Source organism: Rhineura floridana, chromosome 1 (assembly GCF_030035675.1).
Source record: "Rhineura floridana isolate rRhiFlo1 chromosome 1, rRhiFlo1.hap2, whole genome shotgun sequence".
NCBI classification, from domain to species: Eukaryota; Metazoa; Chordata; class Lepidosauria; order Squamata; family Rhineuridae; genus Rhineura; species Rhineura floridana.
In genome coordinates this window covers 320,646,903-320,661,071 of record NC_084480.1, presented here as the reverse complement: position 1 = coordinate 320,661,071, position 14,169 = coordinate 320,646,903, and the positions used below count along the sequence as shown (strand labels likewise).

At 47.4% G+C, this 14,169-nt stretch overlaps 1 protein-coding gene across 4 annotated transcripts in view; it reads right to left on the bottom strand.

The window, feature by feature from the left end:
- The window catches only part of RECQL4 (RecQ like helicase 4), a 55,072-nt gene that overhangs the window by 26,966 nt on the left and 13,937 nt on the right, over positions 1-14,169 (bottom strand). For all 4 annotated transcript variants that reach the window (XM_061607126.1, XM_061607125.1, XM_061607127.1 and 1 more), the window contains 4 exons: positions 11,114-12,225; positions 6,316-6,415; positions 3,322-3,451; positions 1,580-1,708 (listed from right to left, as the gene is read on the bottom strand). In XM_061607126.1, coding sequence (XP_061463110.1) covers positions 1,580-1,708; positions 3,322-3,451; positions 6,316-6,415; positions 11,114-12,225 — 1,471 coding nt within the window. The remainder of the gene's footprint in view (positions 1-1,579; positions 1,709-3,321; positions 3,452-6,315; positions 6,416-11,113; positions 12,226-14,169) is intronic.

Below are 14,169 nucleotides of genomic sequence, written 5' to 3'. Positions count from 1 at the left end.
CCACGTGGTTTACACAAGTGTAAAGTTAATGATAAAATCCATACACAATTTAAAAAATCCATCAAAACATAAAAAATGTTCATAATTAAAATTTACAACAAAACAAGCCCATTAAAAGTGTAGCAATTAAAACAATTAGGTCAGGAAATTCAGGGCAATGTTTGCCAAAATAGGTGTGTCTTCAAGATCTGGGGGATGCCCATACTGATGGGGCCTCTTGTATTTCAGCAAAGAGGGCATTCCACAACATTGGTGCCACCACCGCAAAGTCCCACTATGTTACCACAAGACAACAATCATCAGTCCATGGCAATACTAACCAGGCTCCATTTGTTGATCTTAATGCCCTTACCAGGCAGTGGAGGAAAAGACAGTCTTTCAGGTAACCTGGTCCAGAGATGTTTAGAGTTTTTTATGCAAGTAAACAGGATCTGAAAACCAATTTGGTGCCTAATAGACAGCCACTGCAGATCCCTTAAGTGCTGGTGGGATATAAGTCCAATAAGGAGTACCACTCACCCCCCAAGCTGTAGTGCTCTGCACCATCTGCAAGGTAAGATCCACGCAGAGCACATTACAATAGTACAAACATGATGTTGCCAATGCATGTCTCATAGCAGCCAGTCTAGGAATAGCTGCTGGGACAGTGATATTAACTATTCTGTAGCTCACTTACAGAACCAGGGGGGAAAGACTAGTGAAGAAACCCCTATTTTCATTCAGCTCAGGAGAAGCAAAGTCAATCTCTATTCTAGATTCCATGCGTACCTGGCTTATACACCTGCAGAAGGTGCTGTAAATTCTCACCTGTGATGGTGCCTCTGCTCTCTCGAGCAGCCTCCAAGCAGGGCAAAGGGCCCTTCCAGAAGACACTCCCGTTAAGACCATCTTGTGCAAATTGAAAATGGAAATAGACTGCCTTCAACTCGATTCCGACTTATGGGCAACCCTCTGAATAGGGTTTTCATGGTAAGCGGTATTCAGAGGGGGTTGACCATTGCCTCCCTCTGAGGCTGAGAGGCAGTGACTGTCCCCAGGTCACCCAGTGAGTTTCATGGCTGTGTGAGGATTCGAACCCTGGTCTCCCAGGTCGTAGTCCAACACCTTAACCACTATGCCACACTGGCAAATTACATATAACCAATCCTCATCTGCCATTCTGTTACCCACTGCCCAGTTTGAAGAGAACCTTTCAGGCCTCTTCACAGCCTGCTTGGGATTTTATCAACCTTCATAATTCAGTTCATCTGCAAATTTGGTTAACTACACTATGCTCCACTCTCTCCAGATAATTTACAAATATCAAATAGATCCTTGAAATGGGGTTTTTTGTTACAGGTATCACAGAATGGCAGAATTGGAAGGGGCCTATAAGGCCATTCAGTCCAACCCCCTGCTCAGTGCAGGAATCCAAGTTAAAGCATACAGATGGTCACAACTTCAGCCTTCCACTTGTATGTTTTTCTTGTTCATTTGAACTACTGCATAAGTGTGCAAATGCAGGGGGAAAAGTTACACGTACAGAAGACTGAACTGGAGCAGGTTCTCTGGGTCCAGAGAGGCAGCCTTTGTCTCTTACCTGTGATCTTGCTGTAGGCTGTGTTGGTCATCTGAGCCGCTTCCTCTAGAGTTAGCAACGGCACCTCCTCTTCAGGAGCACAACCATGTCCCTTCCGCTGGGTGTCAGTAGCAGGGAGCTGTTCTGCCACTGTGGTAAGAAAAGATATGTTGTTGCTTCATAGTGATCAAAACAATGAAAAGGAGCTTTTCATTTAAGAGAGATGGCTGTAGCTCAGTGGTAGTGCTGTACATCAGGGGTAGTTCATTCCCAGTTCAAGGGCCTGCTCTACCCCGCCCCCCAGCAATTATTTCTGCCCTTCTAAGACGTCACCAATTTTGGATGCAATGACACAAAGAAAGGAAAGAAATAAGACAGTGGGATGAACACAGCCCAGCACCCTGATGAGGATGCAGGTCACCTCCTCTCTAGTCATCAGTCTGATCATCTGATGAGTGGAGACAGGTGAAAGCCCCCCCCACACACACACACACTTCTTTGCACAGAACACAAGGGAGTGGGCTGTGGGCCTGGGTGTGTCCATATGTGGGAGTGTGAAGTGGCCACATGCACCACCAGCATATGGCCCCTGGAAGGTTGGCCAAGGGTCAAAGTGGCCCTTAGGCCAAAAAAATGGTTTGCCACCCTTGTTTTATATGCAAAAGCTCCCAGGTTCGATCCCTGGCATCTCCAGGTAGGTTTGGGGAAAACTCCTACCTGAAACCTGTATTCCACAATACCTGATGGAACGCCTCTCCGGACACAAACCCACCCGTACACTAGGCTCCACATCAAAGGCTCTCCTCCGGGTGCCTCCTCCGAGGGAAGCTGGGAGTCTGGCAACAAGGGAGAGGGCCTTCTCAGTGGTGGCCCCCAAATTATGGAATGACGTGTTTGACGAGGTGCGCCTGGCCCCAACACTGTCATCTTTTTGGCGCCAGGTTAAGACTCTCCTCTTCTCCCAGGCATTTTAGCATGTTTTTAAATTGCTTTTTTAAAATGTGTTTTTAAATTTGTATATTTGTTTTTCATGTTTGTAATTGTTGTAAACCGCCCAGAGAGCTTCGGCTATGAGGCAGTATATAAATGCAATAAATGTGGGCAATACTGAGCATGGTGTTCTACGGCAGCTCCCTGTGCTCCTTTTGCAAACATCGTTCTTGCATTGGCTTGGGCTGCACTTTAGGGTTAAGTGCACATGTTCTCCTTGCCTCCTTTGGTGCAGCTGCAAGGAGGGCAGAAGTTTTTGCTTCCTCATTCAACTAGCTGCAATTACTCGTTCTGTTTCAACCTGCACAAGTGGCCAGTGTTAGCTATAGTTTTAGTGGGAGAACATTACCCATGGCTTGAAGCTGGCTTGTTTCAGTAAACACGGCTTAACCACATGTCACTAACCTCACATCCCAAGCAGCCGGGCTGAGTTGGAAGCAAGGCTTTCCAGTCTCCTTCCTGCAGCTGAGCCGGAGGAGCGGAGGGGATATGAGGCTCACACATGCAACACTAATCTATAGTTAGGGAAGGGCAGTGAGGCTTTGCAGAGACTGCTTATAGGATAACTTTGCAGGAAGTTATGAAGACTCTGTGCAAAGTACACATGTGCTGCCTCCTGCCTGCTTTTTTGTGAGAGTCTCTGCAGACATCCAAAACACACTCGATGGGTCTTCTGCGTCTCTGTTCTTTTAATGCAAGCCACGCTCATTCCTGGTGTTTATTCTGTGGTCGTTTGGCCTCGGGGTTTGATCATGACAGCCAGATGGACTTACCTCTCCCCTTGCACTGTGAAGCCCAGTGGCCGAGTCCCCCGCACCGGAAGCAAGTGTCAGAGCCTCGGTCCAAGCGCTTGTCACCGCCTCCAAACTGCTCCCCCTTTTTCTGCCACTTCTGCTTCCATACCTGGGAAGACACCAAGATGCAGGCTAAGCCCATGGGTGCCCCTCCTGCATCACTACAGGTCAGCGATCAGGCAGCCTGGCCTGCCCCTTTCTATGTGGCGTAACTTCAGGAAACCAGGCAGGAAGGGAGACGGGGACTGGTGTGGCCTGCCCTATCCCATGCATCTCCCCTCCACATGTATTCCAGCATACCAAAATCCTCTTATTTTGTATCAGACCACAAAAGGCGATTCTCCAGTTCCGCGTAAGAAAAGAGGATTAAGGGATGAAACAAGGGAACAATTGGGAGAGAACACTTATTCCGTTTTATTTGCCATGGAACCAGATAGCGATGCTACCTACGACATAGAAGGCCATTTACTTTATCAGATCTGTGCAATCCCCGATGACAGGGCAGTCGGCTGTGTCTAACTGGGGACTGCAGTAAGAGGGAGATTAACCAGATGTGCCCAGCTTAGAAGCTTGGAGCTTCTTTCCTCACACACTTTGGAGTGAGAAAAGTCCAAGTCGCTTTCACCAGCGAGGACAGCCTCAGATTTACGAGAAGCCAGAGACTTCTTCTTGCAGTATATTTATCTTTTGTACTCAGTGCCCACAGTTTAAAGCTAACAGTTTAGTTGAGTCCTCTGGTTAGGCAAAGACATTTAACCACAGCTATTGGATTAGGGCAGCACTGAAGATCATCCACCACAGCCATGATCCATTCAGTCAAAGGGCAGCCTTCAATTAAAAGCTGCGGCCTTCTAAACTGGGACACGTATGCTAAACTCAGCCCCTAGAGGAGTCAAGAGTCTCGTTTCCAGGCCTTTATGATTCCTTTTTAAACAGGAGAAACAATGAAGGTAGTAGGTAACAGCAGGCAAAGTTAATTATGGAAATTCCTAACTCAGTGTATTTATATAAAAATAAGTCATCTAAAATGCTGACAAATGCAGTACCTGCTTATTATATAATATTTATTATATTATTATATATTTCCTATATAACTGAAGGCTACAGATGCTTCGTCAGTAGGGAACCTCCAGATGCTTTCTAGATCTGTGGATTTCCAAGAGGTGCGTCTTCATGAAGGGACTGCACCCTGGCTTACACATATAGACACCTGCTCACTGCTCAACTGCACAGTGATTTACAGGGAGGGGTGATAAAAAGAAAACAAACGTGCCCTGTTAAGTTTTGAGGAGCATCCATTTCCCATATTTTATTTATTTATTTGTTTGCTTATTATTTATTTATTTATTAGATTGATATCCCGCCCTTCCTCCCAGTAGGAGCCCAGGGTGGCAAACAAAAGCACTAAAAACTTTAAAACATCATAAAAACAAACTTTAAAACACATTAAAACAAAGCATGTCTAAAAACGATTCATAAAACAAACTTTCAAAACACATTCTAAGATTAAAAACATTTTAAAAAAGAAGGTTTAAGAACATACTAAAAAGCAATTCAGACATAGACACAGACTGGGATAAGGTCTCTACTTAAAAGGCTTGTTGAAAGAGGAAGGTCTTCAATAGGCAACGAAAAGATAACAGAGATGGCGCCTGTCTAATATTTAAGGGGAGGGAATTCCATACATTCCATATCTATATATGGAATTTGGGAAATGGACACTCTCCAGAGCTGCTGCTGCTGCTACCACTTAGATGCCTAGTTTAGAACTAAGTGGCATATTATTATTATTATTATTATTATTATTATTATCATCAACAACAACAACAAAACCAGGACCATGAAAACAGTACAGCGATTAAAAACAAGACACAGGTGGAGGAATCAAAGGAACGCCTATGCAAACAGGCGCATTTGAAAAAGCCAACAGAATGCCAATACAAATGGGATTTCTCCAGGGGCGTCACAACCGGGGTGCGGAGGGTGCAGACCGCACCCGGGTGACACCCTGAGGGGAGTGACACCCAGAGCCGTTGCCCGGCAAGGCTGTGCCCTCCTTGGAGGCGAGCGGGCAAGATCAGGAGCAGCGTCAGCGGGGCGAGGGAGGCGCGCCGGCGTTCCCAGGCCTCTGGCTGGGTGTCCCTCCGTCGCGCGCCCTCCCAGGGGCATAGACGAGGGTGGCTGGCCTTGAGTGTGTGTGTGTGCGCACGCACGCACGCGCGCGAACACAGGCCCAGCCACCTCGTCCATGCCCTGGGAGGGCGCGCGATGGAGGTCCGCACTCCTGCTAGTGACGCCGCTGGATTTCTCGTAATTCAGCAGGAAGTGTATTCTGTAACATTGGTGCTACCGGTGAAAAAGCCTACCTCCATGTCAGCACAAGCCGACAATCATCTAGTCCAGCCTTTCCCAACCAGTGTGCCTCCAGATGTTGTTGGACCACAACTCCCATCAGCCTCAGCCAGCATTCCCAATGGCTGAGGCTGATGGGAGTTGTGGTCCAACAACATCTGGAGGCACACTGGTTGGGAAAGGCTGATCTAGTCCTCTCAATCTGCGACTTCCACGACGGGCACCTTTATTAAGGAGCTGCACGCCGATCTATGCATTTAGACATCCACTCACTGCCTAACTGCACACTGATTCACAATAATCACTGTGGCCCCCACTCATGCAGAAGTGCAGTGAGGCAGAGGGCTGCCCACACCGCACAAAGGACTGAAGAAAAGGCAAAAGCAATGGCTGGGAGAGTAGTGGTTTTTCTGCGAAACGTTTCAAACAAATATTCTTTCTCAGGGGAAACTATACACAGAAATGAATTCAATCTTCTCTAGAGTAAGACGGTTATTTCAGAAGCTGTACGTTCTATTCAAGGTCTTGTGAGCATAAGTGCCAATGCTAGCCTTGCCTATATTCATTCCAATTCTTTTTTAAGGCTGTACAATAACAGCCTTGAGTCGAGAGGCAATTTACCTGCTTGCGAAGCTGCCTTCCTTTCAAGACGTGCCCTTTCACGTGGGATTTCCTCTTGAGATTGAGACGCACAAAGTTGCCATCCTTCTTTGGTGGTGCCCTAAAGAAGACAAGGCTGCCTCTATGGTAAAGATTCACAACAGCGCATTTTGCGTTTAGATGTCCTCCTGCTCAGGCTTAAGAGACACAAGCAAAAAGGCAGGTACTCTACAACTTCAACAACACACAGACTGAGAACTGAAGCTATCCTGCCTCCCACCAGACCCTAAAAATCTTAAGAAATGCTATTTCTAAGAGGGTTCTGAGGATTACGTAGGAATGAGGGAGATCCACTGATCCATCTAGCTCAGTATTGTCTACACTGACAGGCAGCGACTCTTCAGTCTCAGGCAGGTGTCTCTCCCAGTGTTGGAAGTGGGGCAAGAGCAACTCCTGTTTTGTTCTTTTGTTTAAGCTCCAGAGGGAAGATAGGGCTAGGGTCCTCCAGATGGATAGGCTTTGTTTACCTTTTACCTGTGATGCTCTGACTGACTTCCTTCTGTCGCTAGACTGTGACGCCTTTAGGGAAGCTTACCTGCCCCTCCTCCTTCCGCCCTTTCCCTTTCTTTGTCCTCCAGCTGACCAGGAGAGAGGAGACTCCCTTTGTCTCTGCTCTCTCTCCGAGCCATGAGGTCAACTCCCAAGCCTGGGCGTTATGCCTCCAACTTAGTTAGTAAGTTAGAACTAGGTTTGCCTTTCTGTCTACGATGTATTTCTATAAATAAAGTAGCTTTTCTTATTTTACTAAGTCTCCAGTCTCAGTGATGCTGATGCAGGGTAAAAGCCTGCTTTCTTAGGCAAACGCACGCACACGCTGGCACACTCATAAGAACATAAGAAGAGCCTGCTGGATCAGGCCAGTGGCCCATCTAGTCCAGCATCCTGTTCTCACAGTGGCCTACCAGGTGCCTGGGGGAAGCCCGCAAGCAGGACCCGAGTGCAAGAACACTCTCCCCTCCTGAGGCTTCCAGCAACTGGTTTTCAGAAGCATGCTGCCTCTGACTAGGGTGGCAGAGCACAGCCATCACGGCTAGTAGCCATTGATAGCCCTGTCCTCCATGAATTTGTCTAATCTTCTTTTAAAGCCGTCCAAGCTGGTGGCCATTACTGCATCTTGTGGGAGCAAATTCCATAGTTTAACTATGTGCTGAGTAAAGAAGTACTTCCTTTTGTCTGTCCTGAATCTTCCAACATTCAGCTCCTTTGAATGTCCACGAGTTCTAGTATTATGAGAGAGGGAGAAGAACTTTTCTCTATCCACTTTCTCACTACCATGCATAATTTTATACACTTCTATCATGTCTCCTCTGACCCGCCTTTTCTCTAAACTAAAAAGCCCCAAATGCTGCAACCTTTCCTCGTAAGGGACTCGCTCCATCCCCTTGATCATTCTGGTTGCCCTCTTCTGAACCTTTTCCAACTCTAGAATATCCTTTTTGAGATGAGGCGACCAGAACTGTACACAGTATTCCAAATGCGGTCGCACCATAGATTTATACAACGGCATTATGATATCGGCTGTTTTATTTTCAATACCTTTCCTAATTATCGCTAGCATGGAATTTGCCTTTTTCACAGCTGCCGCACACTGGGTCGACATCTTCATTGTGCTGTCTTTTCAACATCTGCTGTTACTCTCTGCTGCTGTGGTGCTGCTTTTAAACGAAATTAAGCAACACAACTACACACAGCGCAACACCCAGCCCTACATGAAGATGCTGGGAATTGAACCAGGGACCTTCTGCATCCAAGGCAGATGCTCCACCACTGAGCTACGGCCCCTCGAGTTGTAGAGCAACAGCCTCTCCCTGTCAAACACTGCCCCCTTGGGGTCTCTTGACCTCAGCACCCCAAGGGGGCTCTTTGCTTCTGAGAACAGTCCCATTTCTTTTGGGTCGCTGCTTCCCAGGCAAACTCTCCCTCTTTCAGGATTAGGATTACAGTAGAAACTGCCACCCCCCCTTTTCTTAGCTTCCTACTCTGAGGAAGTGGACCTCGGAGTGCTGAGATCCTAGAGCAGACCTAGTTACACCCTCTGCTCTAGGGCCTCAATTCACACTAATCAACCATCCAGCGATCAAGGACTGGATTTTAGAGTCCTTAGCTCCAAGCAATACACACCATTAAGAAAAGGGTAGTTTATTTAAAAGAAAGAAAGGTACATATAAAAAGAGAGTAGCATCTGTTTCCTTAAAAGCCAATTGCTCTCAGTCGGGCTATAAGAGATACTTGGCATAACAACAGTGAGAGATTCAGACAGACAATAGCCAATAAGAAACCTACAAGCTATCCGTACCCCTTCAGCAACGCTTGGTTCCCAACAACCTAACTGCAAGTCGGCTGGTCGAGAAGTTGGAATTAGGAAACGGGAGCAAGAATAGGAACAACCAACTGAAGGATCACCCTTCCTTTTTATGGGGTTTTGCTGGCAACAGGGAGGGGGGCCAATTAGCCATCCTTGGTTCCCCTTCCGACAGCACCTTCTTTGAAGATAAAGGGGGCTAGACAGTCCCCCCCAGGGGTCCTGATCTGCAGTATCCACTCTCCCTGACTTAGATCTCAGGAAGCAGATAAGAGATAACAGATAAGGTTCAGTTGCATCTTCCTGACATTTGTAAATTGCCTGTCTGGCACTGAAGCCTTGGACTTCTCCAGCCAAATGTCCCAGGGATCCCCAAAGCTCCCAGAGTCCCCTGTGGCTGAATCATTTTCACTTGACCAATGTTAACCAAAAGTTAGCTATTCTTGACACTCCCCAATTCTCTGTTATGAACGTACGAAACTGCCTTCCACCGAGACCACTCAGTATTACCCTCTACTCTGACTGGAAGTGGCTCTCCAAGGTCTCAGGCAAGGATCTTCCCCAGTCCTGCTACTGCAGATAGCAGGGAGCGAACCTGGGACCTTTCACGGGCAAAGCAAATGGGGAGACGCTCCACCTCTGAGATAACCATAGTCCCACCACAGAACTACACTTTACAACAGGGGGTGGGGAACCTTTTTCAGCTGGAGGGCCACATTCCCTTCCCAGGGGCCACATGCTGGTGGTGGGCGGGGCCAGAGGCAAAGGGAGGTGGAGCAACAGGTGTGACTCTCATGTTTGTACATTAAGTTACGTTGCAGCCACACCAAAGCCAAAGGTTGCTACATGCACGCCCATCCCTCTAAGCTCCATCCAGCTAAGCAAGAAGCAGTTCAAGGAAATGTCCTAGCCAGGCAAAAGCACAGAAGGAGGGCACACAGCAGGGCCAGTGAGGGGTGTGGCCTAAGGAAACCCCCAAGGGCCGGACGGAGAGGCCTGAGGGGCTGCATTTGGCCCCCGGGCCTGAGGCTTAGAAGATTCTCTGGGAGAAGATTCTAAAAGAAGACAAACTTTGCAAATATGCCCTTAGAGCAGCCTCTGCCAACCTGGTGCCCTCCAGATGTTTTGGACTACAACTTCCAACAGTCCCAGCCAGCACGTTGGAGCTTGCACCCAAAAGCTTTCTTCTCTCACAATGACTGGACTTGCTTCTTCTTTTTTTTAGCATGGGGAGTGGCTTTTGCTTTAATTTGTAAATCATGCCAAATTTGCACATACGGGGGTGGGTTTTTTTGGTGCAGTTACATTTTCTGGTATAGCCCAGTGGGGAGGAGAGCCCGGCTGGGAGTCCAGAGGCTGTGAGTTCAAATCCCCGCTTGTGTCTCCTGGGTGTCAAGGGCCAGCTGAAGATCACCCCACAGGGAGTGGTTCAGGGGTTACGTGCCCTGCCACCTGTGCAGCCGTGGGCAAGCGGCAGAGTCCCAAGGAGCCCAGTTGCAGACAGGAAGGGGCTGGCTTGTGCCACTGTGGCAAGCTGAGCAGGCCCTGGCCAGCTGGGGAGGACTAGCCTCAGAGGGAGGCAACGGTAACCCCCCTCTGCATACTGCTTACCATGAAAACCTATTCAGAGGGTCTCCATAAGTCGGGATTGACTTGAAGGCAGTCCATTTCCATTTTTACATTTGCTGGGGTGTGCAAAAGTGATTCTCGAAATGCCACCACAAAATTGTAGTGGAGCTGTCTATAAATTCGGGGAGAAAGTAGCAGAGTTGAAAAGAGGTCTCTCTCTCTCTCTCTGTGTGTAAACAAAATTTCCACAACTGGATTTTTGTAAAGATAAAAAATCCTCTAAGTGTAGAAGGAAGAGTGAGACAATGTGTTCAATAACACAAATCATGACCGCTGCCAGCATGAATTAACAGTGTTGGGAAGTACTGCATGAAATAACTATTTTGTGAGGCAGTAATTTGTAGAGCTCACTAGAAAAGACAATAATGCTGGGAAAAACAGAAGGGAGTAGAAAAAGAGGAAGGCCAAACAAGAGATGGATTGACTCCATAAAGGAAGCCACAGAGCTGAACTTACAAGATCTGAACAGGGTGGTTCATGAGAGATGCTCTTTGAGGTCACTGATTCATAGGGTCGCCATAAGTCATTATCGACTTGAAGGCACGTAACAACAACAATTTGTAGAGTGCAAAATCAGGAGACATGGACTGCACAAACCACTCATTTTATAGTACAAATCTATGTGAACACATCAAAACAGAGGACAAAGTATTATATGAGGTTGTAACTGGGAGTGGGGGGTGGGATTGCTTCAAGACACTGCAAGCTAGGGACACTAGTGTCCAATGGATGCCACTCTTTGTCTTAAAACAGAAAGTCTCCAAGCTATTTCTAGGCCACACAAAAGTGACAACAATCCCCAGCTCCAGTAAAGCTCCCTGGACATACCTGCAGGCCAGGATGCTGGATCTCCGTTTGGGACACTCCTCCCCATCAACCTCCCCAAGCAGGTTTTCAAAGGGAACTGGGACAACTGTTCCGCTTTCCTCTTGTGCTTCAGCAGTGTCCTGGTCATCATAGTCATATTCACTCAGCCCTGGCTTTTGACTGGCCCCACGTAGTTTTTTGACACGGCTTCCCTCCGCTAGTCCTTTAGTCCTCTTGCGCTTTACACCAGAGGTACCACATTTGGCTCCGTCCTTGCAATCATCTTCCTGGGCGTCCGCATCCTGTTGCCTCTTCTTACAAGAGGCTTTTCCTCTCTTGGAAGGGCTCCGCCGCCCATCCTCCACTTCACAGAAAGCTCCTCTCAAATTTGGTGAACTTTCTTCCCGATGCCACATCTCTGTCTTCCGAGTGGCATCCTTTGTGCATTTCTCCAGTTTGTGGCTTTCCTTTATGGCAGGAAACTCAGCTTTGGCTTCAGGGAGTGCTGTGTCTGTGCCTTCCTTGCTTGGGGTCTCGCCTGCAGTCTGGTTAACTGGCACGCTTGGCCTGCCGTTATCTCTGATGCTTTGGGGCAAGGGCTGCCTCTCCAGCACGGTCCTTTGACTGTTTTCCCTGGGAGAATCGCAACACATCTCCTGTTCCAACTCTCCTATGTGAGGAAGAGCACCCCATTTCCCCAGGGAATTGTGCCCTGGTGATCCCTGGCCTGGATCTGACCCACCAACTGAGGCAGGACAGCAGTCTCCTATCAGCCCCTCTCTTGCCAACGGTTTTGCCCCTTGGCACCTGTCCAGCCAGCCAGGATCCAGGCAAGTCAGCCGCTTGGTCACTGTGCGCTTCAACAGCTGAAACTTATCCGGTGCTGGTGACGGCCTTGGCTTTGGGTCAGAGAAGGGGAGCTTGTCAGGAGTTAGCCCCGGAAATGAAGGAGGCAAGAGGGTTGCAAGTTCTGTGGGATCAGGGAAAAGCAGCTGATCTGGGCAACTTTTTAACAAAGGAGCCTCAGGTGGTTTGGAAGATACTGCCTTTGTGGTTTGATGCATGTCCTTTGGCACTAAAGTGACCAATTTCCTCTTGGGAGTGAGGGATTTCCTTAAAGTTGCAGGACGCTCCTGAGATCAAAAGTAACATTCAGTTAGGTTTCAGCATGTGTACATATCTATATTGCCAATACGGTTTCACCTCTTATTTTATGCCAGAACTACACCACCCTTCTCTACCCAGAAAGCCTTGGAAGCCAAGCATGACAGACTGAAGTCTTTGCCAGATATACTTTGCTAAATGATTGGCTCTTCCTCAGTAGGCTTTGGCCCACAAAACACAAGGGTGTCCATACAGGGAGGTGGGCAGTGGCCTGATGACAGAGATCAGACACCAGGGCTAAGAAAGGCCTCTGCCTGAGACTTCAGACACCCAATCAGAGTAGGCAAGGGCCACATCAGCACTATACGTTTAAAGCACTATGATAGCACAATTGCTTAGAAGAAAGCCCCAGCTGAACATAGTCAGGCCCCACCTGCACTATATGTTCAAAGCAGCCAGTCACTGCCTCTCAGCCTCAGAGGAAGGCAATGGTAAGCCATCTCTGAATATCGCTTACCAAGAAAACCCTATTCTTAGGGTCGCTATTAAGTCAGGATCGACTTGAAGGCAGTGCATACCCCTTTAAACAGTCATGGCTTCCCCTAAAGAATCCTGGGAGCTGTAGTTTGTGAAGGGTGCTGAGAGTTGTTAGGAGACCCCCACATTTCCCCTGCTCACAGAGCTACAGTCCCCAGAGTTCCCTGGGAAGATGGATTGACTGTTAAACCACTCTGGGAATTGTAGCTCTGGGAATAGGGGAATGGGGGCTCTCCTAACAACTCTCAGTACCCATAACAAACTACAGTTCCCAGGATTCTTTGGGGGAAGCCATGACTCTTTAGAATGGTATAATGCTGCTTTATATGCAAGGTACAGAGGAGCCCAAAGTCTCACTTAATATAAAGAAATGCATGTTCATGTGTTCATATCATAGAAATAAGTAATTCTTTCATGCATTTACCATACTTAAAACACCAAAGTACAAAAACATCATCATCATCATTATCATCAAATTTATTACCCACTTTTCACCAATAGGTCCCAGGGCAGGTCGCAACAATATAAAACATTTTATTTAATACAGTTTAAAACAAATTAACCAATAAAGTGGTCAGCGTGTTTAATCACTAAAGGCAATTATTTCCCACACACACACACAGAGCAGCTCAGTTCTACACAGTGCAACTACCAATATATGGGATTAGGGACAGTGGCAGGAATTCTGGGTTTATTCAATTACAGGGCATGAACTTGTATGTCTGGTATTAGGTGTAAGGTGGGGATCACACTGGACCAGGAACCTTCAGGACTTAAAGGTTTTAAGCATCCAAGGCAAGGGAAATGAGCCCAGACTTTCCAAACAGCCACGTCCCTTCATCTGGTTCAAGATGGTTGTCAGGTTTGCAGGCAACATCTAAATGGAAGGAAGTCCAATGACTAGATAGGACTATTGGCTTGGGAAGCAGGAAATTCCGTCGTAGTAGAGTAGCAGAACAGACAGAGAACAGTATGAGAGTCTAACGAAGTGGGAGGTTTTGTGCTGGACAAAAGATGTTCCACAAGACGGAGTGAAAATGAACGCAAGGCAGCCTTTCCCAATCAGGTGGTCTCCAGATGTTTTAGACTACAACTCCCATTAGCCCCAGCCAACATGGCCATGTGATGCTGGCGCTGACAGGAGCTGTATTCCAAAACAACTGGAGGGCACCAGCTTGGGGAAGACTGGTGTAAGGACATCTCCTTGGGGTTGTTGGTTGGTAGGGTGTCATAAAAAATGTATTTGTCATGCAGACATTGTATGCTAAGTTCTAAGAAAGATTAAGGAGGGATGGGACAGCCCACTGGAAGCGTTCAATATACATCCCAATTCCAAAGAAAGGGGATCCCAGGGAATGCAGTAATTATCGAACTATTGCCTTAATATCCCATGCAAGTAAAGTAATGCTCAAGATTCTACAACAAAGGCTCTTACC